We start from the raw sequence: 16438 nt of genomic DNA on the forward strand, positions 1-16438 counted from the left end.
CTACACTGTTTGGATACAGATGTCTACTCACTCTGAAACCTAAATTGTCTTTTAGAGTTTCTGTGGCAAAAAAATATCCATTGCCTTATAGCCAACATAGTGATGAACCTTTCCAAACCTAGCATTGCCAGTCTGTGGTCAACAGATATAAATAGTCCATCACTTGGCCCATATTCTAAGCCTTCCCATTTTGGTAAAATAATCCTAACAATCATAATTATTTATGTAACAATAAGAGTTTACATCGTCCCTTATTTGATCAACAACCTTGTGAGGTAAGTGATATTATGATTTTATTATCCCCATTTCACAGGTGGGAAAATAGGTTGAGAGATGTTATTTGTCCAAGGTTCCGTGCCTAGTTAATATCACTGAAATTCACTCTACCAGTGTGTTGATCTACACCTCTTCTACAACTTGGAGTGTGAGAAAGTTCCTGGGGTGCTAAAATGTCCTTTGCCCAGAGTCACAAAAGCAGTATCTGTACAGTGGAAGACTTGAACTATCCCCCAGGACAGATCTTGAACCACTACACTGTGGTTGCTGCCTCTCCATGGAAAAACTTATGAAACTTATGAAGTTATGGGATTTGTTAAAAATCATAGCTATACCCTATAAAGGAAATGCAATTTATGATTGATATCAATGCTTAATGCTTCCGGAATCATTTAATCATGGTAGCTACATACTTCACTGATGTAGATTAGAACCTGTCCATACCTTAGGTGACTTTGTGAATTGTGGTTGGGGTGGGGGGAGCCCATTGCTTGGTATCTAGCAATGAAGTGATAAGCTTCTAAAAAAATGAAGAAATATGTTCCATGAATTCACCTGTTTCTTGTTCATTCAGAGGAGACACCAGACCTGTGCTTTCATTGATATAGAGAACTTGAAGTGAATAAACTTTTACCAATGCAGGTCAGCAACTATTCTGTTTGCAAGGAAAGGTGGGACGGAAGAAGGAAGGAAGAAAGAAAGAAGCAAAGAAAAGAGGGGAGGAAGAATTAATTAAGTACCTCCTTATGTGCCAGGCACCATAGAGCACTTTACAGATATTATCTTATTTGAGCTGTCTCCGAATTCTTCTAGAGATCAAATGAGATAATGTATGTAAAGGGCTTTGTAAAACCTTTAAGTATCATATAAATATAAATTATTATTAATTAGCTGTTTTAATTCCTCAAAAGTATGTGGTCTACTCTAGAAAAATAGAAAAGAGAGGAAGAATGAGTTATATCAAGGTCATTGCCTCCTTATACCGGAGGGAAATTTTCTTTCTAACACAAAGGGGTAATAAGTTTATTTCCATGTGCATAGCTAATAATCTCAACTGAATACATTCCTGAGGACTTCCATGGTCCTCATACTCAAGTGAGGTTCTTTGGAAGAGTTAGAAGAGAAAAACATTTTCATATCTCGTTGAAATTCCATTCCCATTCAAATTATCTTAGATTTCACATTCTGTGTTAAATTACATCTTTTAAAATTGGAGTATGTGATCCTTTCAAGATTGAGGGCAGGGAGGGAGGCATTTCTGTGCAAAGAAAATTAAGCAGACATCATTTGAGAAAGTTATAGGCTGAAATATATTAAGGGGTTACTACTAAAACAAAAACTAAGTGAGAATTTTTTTTTCAAAGTGTTACTGTTATACTCATGAAAACTAAAGTGACAAGATTGAGGTACAGAGTAGGAAGTCAGTTGTTTTTATTTTGTTAAAGGGTACTTAGAATATCTGTGGCATGTAGGTGAGGGTCCTGATATTGAAAATAAACTCTAGGGGCAGCTATATGGTGCAGCGCATAGAGCTCAGGCCTTGGAGTAAGGAGGACCTGAGTTCAATTTAGCCTCAGACACTTGACACTTAACTAGCTGCGTGACCCTGGGCAAGTCAGTTACCCATGATTGCCTCACCAAAAAGCAATCAATCAGTCAATCAATAAATAAACAAACAAACAAACAAACTCTACGGATTTCTTTCATGCTCCCAGTTTCTCCTCTACCTGATAACGTTCTTTATGCCAAATACTTTCTAATGTAGCATTGTGTTCCTTGTCCTCTGTTTAAGAACATTCTGTGTTCTTCATTGCCTACAGAATAAAATAGAAACTGCTTATTGTAATAATAATGATGATGATAATCAGTATTCCTTACTACCTAGAGAATGAAATAGACTAAAATAATAATAGACTAAATAAATAATAAGACTGAAAATAATAAATGCTAGCTAATATATAATAGCTAACATTTACACAGTGTCTGCTGTGTGCCCAGCACTGTGCTAAGTGCTTTGCAATTATGTCGTTTGGTTCTCACAACAACCCTGGGAGGTAAGTGCTATGGTTACCCTCATTTTACAGTTAAGGAAACTAAGGCAGACAGAGGTTAAGTGACTGGCTCAGAGTCACACAACTAGTAAATGTCTATGGCTGGACTTGAACTCAGGCCTTCCTGACTCCAGGCTCTGCATTCTGGCATCTATGTAATGCCAACCCTTCTAGGCACACAAGGCCCAACTGAGGCTTTCCTTCAAGCAGGAAGTGATCTTCCCTCACCTCAAAGCTCTCAGAATACTTTGTGTTGACATCTCCTTTAGAGTAATGACATTCCACCTTAAGCAGAAATTTACTTTTTAAGAGTTATTTTATCTAAGTTGAAGATTGACTTCTATTCCTTTTTTATTTAAACAGGTGACAGTGACAGATGATGGTAGTCCTCCAAAGTCAACCATTGCAAGAGTGATCGTGAAAATCCTTGATGAGAATGACAACAAGCCTCAGTTCTTACAGAAATTCTACAAAATCCGCCTCCCAGAACGGGATAAGCCAGAGCGTGAGAGGAGTGCCAGACGAGAACCCATCTATCGGGTGATAGCTACAGACAAAGATGAAGGCCCCAATGCTGAGATCTCCTATAGCATTGAAGATGGAGATGAACATGGCAAATTCTTCATTGAACCAAAAACTGGGGTTGTTTCTTCTAAGAAATTTTCAGGAGCCCGAGAATATGACATACTTTCAGTGAGTCAGAATATGTCTTGCCTTCCCTTTTAAGCTACACAGCTTTTAGAACAGGCTTTATCTAGTTTCTTCTATTTGCTCTTTTATATCCAGGGTATAAGTGACTTCAGTGTTTGAGACCTAACTAATATCAGATGCTGCCTAATAATATATCAGAGACATGAGTTGGGTTTTTTTTTCCTTTTTTTCAACTGTGATTTCTTCTGCTTGTTACTTGTACTAAGTTCATTTAATCAAGGACTTTATCTTCTTATCAGGCTTTAAACATATGGTAAGCAGACACAAATAGTAAACTCCTGAGTTTAAGCTCTCATTATGAAGCCTAGCCACCTATAGCTTTAATTAATTGGAAGAAAGTTGCGGAACATTGATTTTGTTAATGATTGTGATTTTTAGGTTAGATATAAATATATTTTTTTCTTTCTTTCCCCTCCCCTTCCTCTGTATTTTGTAGATTAAAGCTGTTGATAATGGTCGCCCTCAAAAGTCATCAACTGCCCGGCTTCATATTGAATGGATCTCCAAACCCAAACCCTCCCCTGAGCCAATTTCCTTTGAAGAACCTTATTTTTCTTTCACTGTAATGGAGAGCGATCCAGTTGCTCACATGATTGGGGTGATTTCTGTTGAACCGCTTGGCATACCCCTCTGGTTTGACATCATCGGTAAGTACGCCTTCAATTTTCATTGGAATTTCATAGATTCAACTTCACGGGACTTGACCTGGTTTTTCTCATTATTATACTCAGTTTCCATTAGCACATTGGCCTAAATTAAGTCTGCAAGGAGAGACGGAAAGAATTTCTTTCCTAACTGCAACTTTTTATTCTAAAATGTCTGGCAGTAAATCAATAGACTTTTTCAAAAGAGCTTATAAATTATGTTTTGAGTTTCCCAAGCAAATATTAATAATTCAGCAAATCCGTGATGTTAAAACTTTTTCCCTACTGAATTTCTTTCTTTATCTCTCTCTTTCTTTTTTTTTGGGGGGGGGGAGTTTTTATTTGAAAGCTGAAAGCCAAGAAGATAAATTCTTAGGGCAGCTAGATGGCATAGTGTTGGGCCTCTTCCTGAGTTCAAATCCAGCCTCAGATGCTTAGTAGCTGTGTGATCCTGGGCAAGTCACTTAACTCTGTTTGCCTCAATTTCCTCATCTGTCAGATGAGCTGGAGAAGGAAATGGCAAGCCATTCAAGTATCTTTTCCCAGAAAACCCCAAATGGGGTCATGAAGAATTGATTATGACTGAATAGCAAGGAGCTGTCAATTCTTACTTTCTGCCCAGTGAGGTGGCTTACTATCAGTTGTTAGTACTATGAGTGTGGGGTGAGCTCCTGTACTAAAACTATTAGTAGTGGCTCTGTTGCTATTAAAGTTTTGGGACTCTAAGGAAAGAAATTTACATGAAAAAGGGGAAGGGAATACAAGGGAATAAGCATTTATTTTTCAGTTCTCATCCACTCTTTGTGACCGCATTTGGGGTTTTCTTGGCAAAGATCCTAGAGTGATTTGCCATTTCCTTCTCCAGCTCATTTTACAGATGAGGAAACTGAGGCAGACAGGATTAAGTGATTTGCCCAGGGTCCCACAACTCTAGTAACTGTCTGAGGCCAGATTTGATCTCGAGTCTTCCTTACTCCAGATCGTGCACTCTATCTACTGTACCACCAGCTGCTTCTAGGCCAGTACGATGTAGAAGAATGACTGCTGAATCAAACAAATGTTCTGGTTTAGATTTCTACTCCAACACTTAACAGCTATGTAACTTTGACAAGTCTTCACTTATTTGAGCCTTGGTTTCATCTGTAAAATGAGTATAACAAAGTGTGTACCACCTGCTTTTTTGCTTACTGGCTATGGGACCTTGTCAGATCTTCTCCTGCCTGACCTTCAGTTTCTTCATCAACAAATGAGCATGATAATATGTGCACACCCTATATACCCATTATGAGAAAGGTGCATCATAAACCGTAAGGCCCTGGGCATCTTAAAACATGAAAGGGAGTGTTTGTGGCATGATAAAGGGCTGGCCTTCAACTTAGGATGGTCTGGATTCATTTCCTGCCTTTGATGCATTTTAGCAGAGTTACTATGACCACACTGTTTAATCTCCATGCCCCAGGCCATTTTCTTAGTCTCTAAGTTACAGATAAATTGCCACTCTTCATCAGTAGAAGTTGTGCTGATTAAATTGGCATCACGGGTCTCTCCCTCTCTCCTTCCCTTCCTCTCTTTCTCTCCACCTCCCCATCTCTCTTTCCCTCTTTCTCTCACCCCGTCCCATGTATATATGAGAGAAATATGAGTATATATGAGAGAGAATATTATGTATATATATATGAGAGAATATTCTTATGCCTTTGTAATATTATAGTTGTGAAATGTGAATTACTGCATATATGAAGAGACTAAAATATCCTGTATCCTAATTGTGTATTTTCTAGGGGTTTTGAGCCACGTTATTTTTGATATTAGTTTACAGCTCACTAAAGTGAGATGTGAACATCGCCCTGCAAATAGCTTACCTATCTAGGTCACTAAAATTATCCTTAATTCATCATTTCTGAGTCTTTTTTTTTAATGTAAAAGAACATATTTACTTACTCTAGCATCTTTTCTTTCCTGTTTCCAAGACTAAAGCTCTCAGACAGTGAAAGATGTATACACAAGGTGTCTTGCCTGCTTAAGGTGGATAACAACTCATTTTTTCCTCTGAAAGTACATTGTCTTCTGTTGACATTGACATTCTGATGATTAGCAGCACGTGTGATTGCCCTTTCAGCGGGCTGGTTATAGGAATCTATGGGGGAAGGCCAAACCCTCTAAACACATTACTAACAGGAGGTTGAGGCATGCGGGCTGCTGCCTTCAACACAGAGAAGAGAGTTCTGCTATTTAGCCTACCCCGGCCATTGTAGAAAGATGTTAACATTCCTCTTTAGTCATATTAACAAGTAGTTTAGTTTTAAGATTAAAAAAAAGTCATTTGTTTAATAATTGTATTAGTGTGGTTGGACTGTTATTGTTCTGTCCCATTCCTAAGTCTTTGGGCTTCTGTTGTGCAGATCTCAGTGCACCACTCTCCTTTCTTACAGTCTGAATTAATTTGATTGCTTTCCCACATGTTTTCTGCTTGTCTTCCACGCTCGCTTGCTTCTTTTTGGCTGTGCCAGGAGACAGTCTTGCTAGAGAAGTTTTTTACATCTTTCAGATGGCTTGTGACCTGAACTGTACAGCAGAAGGTATCTGCTGAGATCACATAATTTATTATTGGATTATGAGATCTGAAAGAATTATGGTGTAGAACTCATTTATTTTTGGGGGTGGATGATTGTCTTCATTCTTTTTTTTCTTTCATGACACGAGCATAGTCTTCCATTCCAAACATAAATTTGAATGAAACTTCATTTAAAAACATAAATCAGAAGCTACTTTTTGTCCTTGTTGCGTCGGATTATGTCTGGCAGTATTTCTTTGACTCCTATCTCATTTCATTTCATAGTTAAAAACAATGAAATTTCAATGAAATCCCCAAATTTAATCTTGTAAGATCTTAAGTTTGTATGTTCATGTATGAAGGATGGATATCTTGGTTTGTAACTGGAGACTTATTTGAAAAAAGTGCAATTAGGACAAATAGCTTTTGTTTCATCTAATGTTGGGTTAGACAATGTTTAAAATGGAGAAATTCTTTTTGTTGTTACAATCAAGACCAGTTAAATTCAGGGTTCCAATATTTATCACCATTAACTGCATTAACAGGCTTATCCTGTTAGAAAAGTATGCTTCCTAGCATCATGGTTATTATTATGAGCAATTCAAATCTTAAATGACTGACTCCTGTCACTAATATGGATGTTTCAACATAGTTATTGGCCAGTAATCCAAAGGAACAGTTGGAAGACCTGAAATGTAATCAAATGAATTGCATCCAGAAAAGATATTAGTAATGTATTAAGCACTCTTGCTTGCAGATACCAGGATTTCTCCCATTTTAAAATTTTATTTTCACTTTACTCTCATTTCCATTCCTCTCACAACCTGCACTAGCCTCTGAGCCACTTTTTTTTTTAAAGCAAATTGCATACCAGTTTAGTAATCAGCTGTTGTCACAATGGCCAGTCTAGGTGCTTTGAAAGTTGAAGATGACCTGTCTAGGTTTAAATGGCTCAGTACCAACCTTCCACACTTGGAGTATAACATGAGCAAAGTCCTCAAGAAGGAAGAGGCCAGAAAGAGAATGGGAGATAGACATTTATATAGTGGCTACAGTAATATGAGATAAAGTGAGAAATGTAGGTCTGAACCAGATTATGGAAAACCTCAAATGCCAGGATAAATTATGTATATTTCTATAATCCAGTAAGGAGGTATAGAAGCATGGAGTCTCATAATAGGAAAGGAAGTTAGGTCACCCAGTCCAGCAGTGTGTTGAAAGATTTGTTTCATCTCCATTAAGTACCAGAATCCACAAATTGTGTGTGTGTGTGTGTGTGTGTGTGTGTTTGTGTGTATATGTGTGTGTGCCTGACAACTGTTTTTTTACACTTATCTTTCCACTATTTTAAACAAGGTGGCAACTATGACAGCCGCTTTGATGTGGACAAGGGCACTGGCACTATCATTGTAGCCAGGCCTCTTGATGCAGAACAGAAATCAAACTACAACCTGACAGTGGAGGCAACAGATGGAACCACAGCCATCGTCACTCAGGTAATTGAATTACTAGTGTGATTGTTGCAGGAAGACTGTTCCTTTCCAGATCTGTGAATATCATATTCCTAAGTAGTATCTGTATGAAACAGAGGTGATGGATTCTGATATTAAGCAGTCCTGGTAGATTATAATATTTGCGTTCAACGAGGAAATGATGTAAAGTAGATGATTCGTTTACATTATAGACCTTGTATGTTGGTATACACCTGTGGACCTTGTTATTGTGGGGGTTCAGGCTGCTGGATCAGTTAAACTCTGGTGTTCAGAGCTACAGAAAGGTTAAAGCCAGTTGGGTTTCAGAACTAGGGCTGTCAGGGGCTGCTAGGTAGCACAGTGAGTGGATAGAGCACTGGCCCCAGAGTCAGGAGGATCTGAGTTCGAATGTGGCTTCAGCCACTTGACATTTAGTAGCTGTGTGACCCTGGGCAAGTCACTTAATCCCATTGCCTAGCCAACAAAAAAAAAAAGAATTAAGGAGAGAAGGACTACGCAGCTCCCTAAGAAGGGCTCAAAGCGGCCCACATCAGAAACAGAACAAGTCAGAGCTTCTGCCGTTCTTCAGCGGGGTTAGCCCTTGAATGGCTGGTGTACTTCCAAGCCTAGGGAGGGATAGGAGACCCAGCCCTAAATAAACAAAAGAATGAATGAACAAATGAATTTTATTTCATGCCAGTTGGTATTTTTTAGTACACTAGAATGATATGCATATTTAAAATGTCAGAGTACTGTCTTTTATTGTTACCTATATTGAGATATCTTTAGGAAAGAAACCAAAATGCTAACGCTACCCCCCCTACCTTTTTCAAATGATTTTCTGAAGTTTTAATTATATATCCTATTGCAAAAACATTGCAACATACAATCTTAAAGATTCTTGCTGATGCCTAAGAAATGGTCTTATTTCATATTCTTTCTGAAATAAGTACACTTCACTCTTCCTTCTCCCCCATTTTTCCCTCCCCTCCCTCTCTCCCTTCTCTCTAAGTACACCAGAGATCTGTGTATATAGATAATTATATAGATAGATAAATATAGCTATAGTTAAATACGATCATATCTCTATATACACAGAAATAAGTACAAAAGCAAATGTATGTATATACCTATACAATTACATATGCATATGATTCTATCAAATAAGATATTTATAAAGACTTGGTGCAGTGCCTGGTACATAGCAAGAACTATGTAAAATGGTAGCTATTGTTATTATAGCCATAGCTATGCCTACAGATTTATAGAGTTATATGGTTACTCCATCCATCCCAGTCTAGTGTACTTTATTACACTTTCATTCATCTAGGTAGCATAGCTCTAAGACATCCATCAATCTCTAAGACGTCCATCAGTCTCTCCATACAACAAATATTTGTGAAGCCCTACTATCCCTAAAATACTGTGCTTGGCACTGTGGGGGATACAAAGAATGCTAGTAATCTACAATATGTTTTGTTCATCCATGGAAATCAAGATAACTGGAAAAGTACACAATTATACAGTTTATTACAAGTTGAAAAGAAGGCAAACTGTTTAGAAGTTGTACCAATTAGAAGTGCTTTGGTTTAAAAATAATAAACCAAAAATATTTTCATTATGCAAAAATGATGTTTTCGGTTACTTTGATATTAGAGACTTTGTACTATAGCTACAGGCTATGCACATCTGCAAATAATTTCATTGTCATGGCTTTATCTAAATTACTTGCTGAAAAATAACCAGGCAGTATGTAGGAAAGCTTTTAATTTATATGTAGCTAAATCACAAATGCATGATGTGCACATAGAACAAACAGACTGGAGCCTTTTGTCCTGATGTTTGACAATCTTGAAAATGACTAGGGAGGAATAGCATTAAAAAAAAATCAAATGTTAGACAATGAAATCCTTTTAGATTACAGTGTTCTAGCTTTAAATCATTCTGTTCTGACCTTAAATGAGAAAGATTTATTTATTTTCTTATTAAGTCCGCTACCACATGAACCATTTGTTGCTGGGTCTTGAGATTTGGTTTTGTTTTTTAGGATGCAGTAACGTATAGTACTTTCTTGATAATCTGTTTTCAATGAATAGAATTATTAGATATGGTCATTTAAAACTAATCGTGGTTATTTCATTCCACCTTAGTCACAGGATATCCATTCTGAGTTTGTGCAAAATTAATATGAGTATTCTGCTTTGGGGCCAGTTTGACAGTGATCAGTATAAATGCTGGTTATTATTAAATATTCATTTTTTCCAGTAATTGTTGTTCTGTGCTATATCTGCGGCAGCAGAATAAAATGGTTTTCATGGGACTTTAGTCTTAAGGAAAACACAAAAATAACAAAAACTTGATCAAGAAAAATAACTCCCCAGTGCATCTATTAGAACAAAATTGCTTAAAGGTTTTATAAGGAAATAAATAGTTTAAAGACTTTTGAATGTTATATGACCTGCAGGTGGTGTACCCTGACTTGGAGAAAATCCAGTGTTTAGCAACCCATGCGTTAGCCCAGTAAATGAAGTATGAAAACGATTCTTTTATGGGGCCCTGCAGTGTGGCCACTGGCTCTCATCACAACGAGCTTACGAGGGATAATAAAGGAGCCTGGTAGTAGAACCCCCCTAACTGCACTCCCTGAGCTACTAATCACTAACAGCACTGCTAAATAAATGCGCTTTTAGATGGCGCAGGAAAAAGCTTGGATGTGAAAAGAAAACATTTCCTGGGGACAGAGACAGAGATAGATCCTAAGTAAAACCCATAAGGCCTCTCTCTTGCCATGACACTAGACCCAAGGGTATGTAGTTTCTTGCATAGGGATTTTGGTTTCAGTTTGATATTTATAATCTGTAACTTTTGGGGACAGATTTGTCAGAAAAGGAGACTTAGTCCCTGCCTGCCCTGCCACTGCACAGTACAGATAGATGATCAGAGTAGTAATAGCATCTAAGGTCCCAAAGGACTAATGAAATCTGCCAGCAAAGGAAGGCCAGTTAGGAGTTTGGGGTTAGGTCACCAGGTTGGGTTTGGGAACAGATAAGGCCCTGTGGAATTGGAGTGCAGATTCAGTAAATGTGAAACAAAGTCGGGGGCAGAGGATAACAGAAAAGTCATTTGTCAGGGCAGATTCAGGAATACAGGAGAAGGGAAGTCAGTTTGCTGAGCTAAATTCTGGAACACTGAAGGTCAGAACCAGGGTGGCTGAGAGGAGGGTGAGCTGGAGATGTCGGTCACAAGCAGAGAAGAAAGTCCATGAAAATTAAATTCTTGGCTGTACCAGGCGGTGTTTAATGTGCTGACTTTGAGGTCAGGCCCTCAGGGCCCAGCCCACCTGTTCCTCCTTTCCTCACAGTAGTGTTGTCATTCTTGGTGAAGGATTGGATGAATGGGGGAAGGGGGACATTAATTAGGTTCTTACCACGTGACAATGCCGTGTTAAGCACTGGGATACAGATACAAAAAGGAGGAGGGGTAGGTGCTCATGAGGAAGTGGACTCACTTTGCTCCAGACTATTGTAGTGATGGTGAGTGGAGCCATAAGGGAAGAAGTAGATGCACATAGCCAGTCTAGTAAGAATAAGAGTCGATATGATCATGATTCCAGAACATTGGGAGGAGAAAGTGCTAGTTAGCAAAACTCTCACTGATGCTGTGGAGAAGCCATATCTCACTCACACACACACACACACACACACACACGCACGCACGCACACACGCACACATGCAGTGCCCCTTGCCTATCCCAGTTGTAATCAATTTTGGTCCTGTCTTTTCCAGGACACTGCTTTTATTCCAGCCCCCTGCGATGTCTGCACCCTCTGAATTCATAGCATTTATGATGACCTTTGATCACAGTCACTTTCATAGTTCTTCTTGGCTATGTGTGACCTCCCCAGTGAGAAGTGGAAGCTCCCTGAAGGACAGTATTGAAGGGCTCTGATGTTTCCAGAACATTGTTTGGCATTTTTATCTATGATTTGGATGAGGCATCATGGTGAAAAGAACTCTAGGAGAGACCTAGTTTCAAATCCTTCCTCTAGCGCTTATTAGCAGTGTGACTAGTAAAGTCACTTAACCACACTGAGCCTTGGTTTCTTCATCTGTAAAATGGGAGTAGCAACAGTAATGATAATGATATTAATAGCAACTCAGTGTTACAAGTAAGGGTCAAGTGAGATAATGTATGTAACATGCCTATCAAACTTTTAAACCTATATAAATGTGAACCATTATTAGTACCATTATTATAGCATGAATAGTATGCTTAATGTTTTGGGGATAATAAGGGCCTGGTATGCATAGCTAACACTTTGGATCAGGGGTGGGGGACCTGCAGCCTCGAGGCCATATGTGGCCCTCTAGGTCCTCAAGTGTGGGGCCCTTTGACTAAATCCAAACTTCACAGAACAAGTCCCCTTAATAAAAGTATTTGTTCTATAAAACTTGGATTCAGTCAAAAGGACCTAGAAGGCCACATGTGGCCTCGAGGCTGCAGGTCCCCCCATCCTCGCCCTGCTTTGGATGATACCATCAGGATCCCAGAAGACCATCATAGTCAACAATGATGGACAGGATCTAATAAAAACCCTTGGTTTCCCCCCTCCAAAACAAAAATCATCTGAACAAGTTGGAGACATACAGAAGGTGATAATGTGGCTTCAATCAATCAGTCAATAAATATTTATTAAGCGCCTGTTAGGTGCCAGGCTTGACAACAATTCATATAAAAAAGATTTACAGGCCCAGTTTTCTTAATAACTGCTCAGAACAAGTTGTTAATGTATAAATCTTATACCGAAACCTAAAATAATATAGGAGAAACCGAGTCAATCAGATTTTTAAATTAAAACAACTACTATGTGCCATATACCATATATCCTTTTTCAAGTATATTTGAAGGGCTGTCATAGGAAGAAGTGAGAAGAAGTAGGCGCAATGGATGGAAGCTATGGAAATGCCAGTTTGAGACAGATAGGTAGGAGAAATCCCTGTAACAGCTGGAGTTGTTCAGAAGTGATGCGTGCCAATCTCTCCCACTTGAGGTCGATAAAGTGAAGGCTCTTTGACCTCTTGTTAGGTCTGTTGTAGAGTGGGATTCTCAAATCAAGTTCAAGTTAGACTGGATAACCCCTGAGCTCTCTTGTAAGCAGCACCTCGAGAGTTAGATATGGAAAGAGCCTTAGGGCCCATCTACTCCATCCACCTCTCCTTCCAGGACTCCCCTGCCCTACATTTTGTAGAGGGGGGTCAAAGCCAAGATCAGACAAAACAAACAGTTGAGTTGGGATTTAAATTCTCCTCCTCCAATTACTAATCCACTGTATACTGGAAGTTTCTCTCATGTATTTTGTATTTTCCCCTGTGGCTTCTGAAATACCAAGGGCAAGACAGGTACTCAGTAAATAATTACTGTAAATTCAGTTTTAACTATCCAATCCAGATTTCATGTACATCACTTACAAAATCCCCATGACCATTCTGTTTTTACCGAGAAAATGTGTGATAGTAATGGGATTCATTCTATGTTATTTGAGTTGATTTGGTTAGCAAATATGTCTCTTGTTTCCTCGCTCCATGTTCCTCCTCACTCTACAAATAATTTCCCATCTCTGGAGTTAAATGCTTGTCTTAATTTAGCATAAGGCTACATTGGTTTCTCAGCATCTGTTTTTGTTTTTACAAGAATTTTTTCTCCCTGTGGCTTCATTAGTTTTTAAGGTTATCGCCACAATTAGTTTAGTTTAATTACGATAACTTTTTTTAAATCTATTTGGAATCCCTTTTATAAAAACATCAGTTCATTGTAGAGATTAGTAAACTATAATTTTTAATTTGTGATCAAAAATAGAGTCAGGGATTGAAAAATAAGTGTCTAGTTTTTTAAAAATATATTCAAATGCTGAAACTTGCCTCAAGTTTTGTGATTTATTCTACAGGAGGGCAACGTGGTATATGGTGGACTTCCCATCAGAGTTTGAATCATGCTCCTGGGATTTTGTGACCAAGAGCAAATCATGTAACCAACTACTTGGGCCCTTCCTTTTTTCACCTCTGGGATGAGAGTAGCAACACTTGCATTTCTTTCTTCCTGGAGTTGTTGTGAAAAGTGAACTTTGCTCACCCTAAAGCACTATATGAATATGAATTATTATGTTGTCATTCACGTTTGGTTTTTGTTATAGTAACTTGGGTGTTTTTGACAGAAAGCATTGGCCCTTTTCTTTAGAACTCACTACAATTAACTGTAGATTTCTATAAATACTGCGGGGAAGATTTTTAAATTTTGACTATACCTGAGATTTCATTGGTCTAGGGAGCTCCCAGTGAGGAAACTTCTTCCACCAATGCAGACAAGCCCTTCTTCCACAACCCTAGAGAGTTGCCTGTGATCCTGACAGGTTAAATGATTTGCCCAGGATAACACAATCACATGTAGAAGCTGAATTCAGGTTTTCCTAATTCTCAGGCTACCTCTCTAATCTAAAATGTGACTTTACCTCTCACAGTGGAAAAATTAAACTCAGTTATACGCAAGTAGTTAATTCAGATTTTTTTTCTGCCAACATCTGTTGAATTTGAGATTGGCATTCCAGCAAGAGTATCTCAGCGTGTTTTATTTGTATTCATAAAATAACTGATTTTGTTGCTTATATTTTTTCCTTTATTCTTTTTTAAAATTAAATTTTTTTTAATTTTAGCATCATTTTTAAAAATTTTGAGTTCCAAATTCTTTACCTCCTTCCAGAACCCTTCCATACCAATGAAAAGGCAGGCAACATGATATCAATTACACATGTGAAGTCATGCAAAACATATTTCCATATTAGCCGTGTTGCCAAAAAAACCCAAAAAGGCAAGAAAAAATAAAGAAAGTGAAATGCTTCAGTTTGCAGTCAGAGTTCATTGGTTCTCTCTCTGGAGGTGGATGGCACTTTTCATCATGGGTCCTTTACATTTGTCTTGGATCATTGTATTGATCAAAGTTGCCAAGTCTTTCAGAGTTGACCATGGTAACAATATTATTGTTAATGTCCAGTGTTCTCCTGGTTCTGCTCTTTTCCTTATTCTTTAAGCATGATGGCTTTACTCAGCAGTGTTCACATTTAAATTCCAGGTACTCATCAAAGTGATAGACACAAATGACCACCGCCCTCAGTTTTCAAAGTCAAAATATGAAGTCCTCATTCCAGAAGACACAGTGCCCGAAACAGAGATTTTGCAAATCAGCGCTACAGACAAGGATGAAAAAAACAAATTGATCTATACTTTGCAGAGTAGTACTGACCCTCTGAGCCTTAAGAAATTCCGTCTTGATCCCGCAACTGGCTCACTTTATACGACTGAGAAGCTTGATCATGAGGCCGCTCACCAGCACGTCCTCACAGTGATGGTGAGTCCTCATGCTTCCTGGTATAGACATATCTGTCGTTATGACATCCCTAACAGCTTTGGTAATGCTATGCCGATTATTTTAGGTGCGAGACCAAGATGTTCCGGTGAAGCGCAGCTTTGCCAGAGTGATCGTCAATGTCAGTGACATGAATGACCACGCCCCTTGGTTCACCAGCTCCTCTTACCAAGGGCGAGTTTATGAGTCAGCAGCAGTGGGATCTGTTGTGTTACAGGTTACAGCCCTAGACAAGGATAAAGGAGAAAATGCTGAAGTTTTGTATTCTATTGAGTCAGGTATGTTTACAGTGGCCTAAAGATTTCTGTTTTGCTTAAGTCCGTTGGGCTTTTATTCCCCCTCACCCCCTACATCTAAATTTACTGCTATTTTATGAAAAGCGTTTAAATAGCATATCTACATTTATCCTTATTGAACCCATTTTTCATCAGCCTACTTTCCATCTCTCAGGGAGGGTTTGTTTCTTGTTTTCTTAGCCCTTTCAGAAGAAAAGATGAGGCAAGATTCTGGACTCTTTAACATATTATTTTCCATTTGTGGGAGGAATTTAAATTTGGACATAGCAGATTTGTCTGACAAAGGATTTTGAAATTGATATACTATTTCCTCTATGCCTAGACCTCCTAGAAACCGTCAGGGATTGAATATCATGCTAGGTGTCAGATGGTGATAAGGCTGATCAGACTGTGAGCTTCTCAAGGGCAGGGACTGTCTTTTGCAGCTTGTTATATCCCCATCATTTGGCACAGTGTGTAGCACACTGTAGGTGCTTAAATAATATTTTCTTGATCGACTAGAAAAGGGAGCGTGACCAGGATGGGAATTCCTTGGCACATTAAATGCAGTGGCTCCACCAGCAAGTCCAGAAAAGGCAAGAAAGTCAGGAATGCTGTAGAATATACTGTGGGGCTAGTTCAGGCAAGGGTAAGTCCAATGAGGTCGGCTGTGCAAGGAGGTGCAAGTGGGATGGTGCCTTATGTTCATGTGGGTGAGGAGTTTGGAGTCTGGAAGGTCAGAGTGGCTGCTGACAAAGGTCAATGGCCACTGATGCTTCTAGGGAAGAGCACATGTTCTCTGCAGGCCACTGAGTTTCTCATAATAATAGCAGACACTTATAAGGTGTCCCAAGAGTCTTAGTGCAGCTTTAAGCTTTAATGGCTTAAAGTCTTTGCAAGGCAGCATGGCATAGCTGATAGTGGTCCCTTCAGATTCAAGAAATCCTGGGTTCAAATCTTGCCCCAGACATGTACAGACTAGGTGGTCGTGGGTGAGGGACCTGACCTCTCAGTGCCTCAGGTAACTGAGACTGTAAA

At 38.8% G+C, this 16438-nt stretch overlaps 1 protein-coding gene across 3 annotated transcripts in view; it reads left to right on the forward strand.

The window, feature by feature from the left end:
• The window catches only part of FAT1 (FAT atypical cadherin 1), a 170804-nt gene that overhangs the window by 104358 nt on the left and 50008 nt on the right, over positions 1-16438 (forward strand). For all 3 annotated transcript variants that reach the window (XM_020968485.2, XM_020968488.2, XM_020968486.2), the window contains exons 5-9: positions 2691-3020; positions 3475-3685; positions 7593-7732; positions 14832-15107; positions 15193-15403. In XM_020968485.2, coding sequence (XP_020824144.1) covers positions 2691-3020; positions 3475-3685; positions 7593-7732; positions 14832-15107; positions 15193-15403 — 1168 coding nt within the window. The remainder of the gene's footprint in view (positions 1-2690; positions 3021-3474; positions 3686-7592; positions 7733-14831; positions 15108-15192; positions 15404-16438) is intronic.

This window comes from Phascolarctos cinereus, unplaced genomic scaffold, assembly GCF_003287225.1.
Source record: "Phascolarctos cinereus isolate Bilbo 61053 unplaced genomic scaffold, phaCin_HiC Scaffold_9;HRSCAF=440, whole genome shotgun sequence".
NCBI lineage: Eukaryota > Metazoa > Chordata > Mammalia > Diprotodontia > Phascolarctidae > Phascolarctos > Phascolarctos cinereus.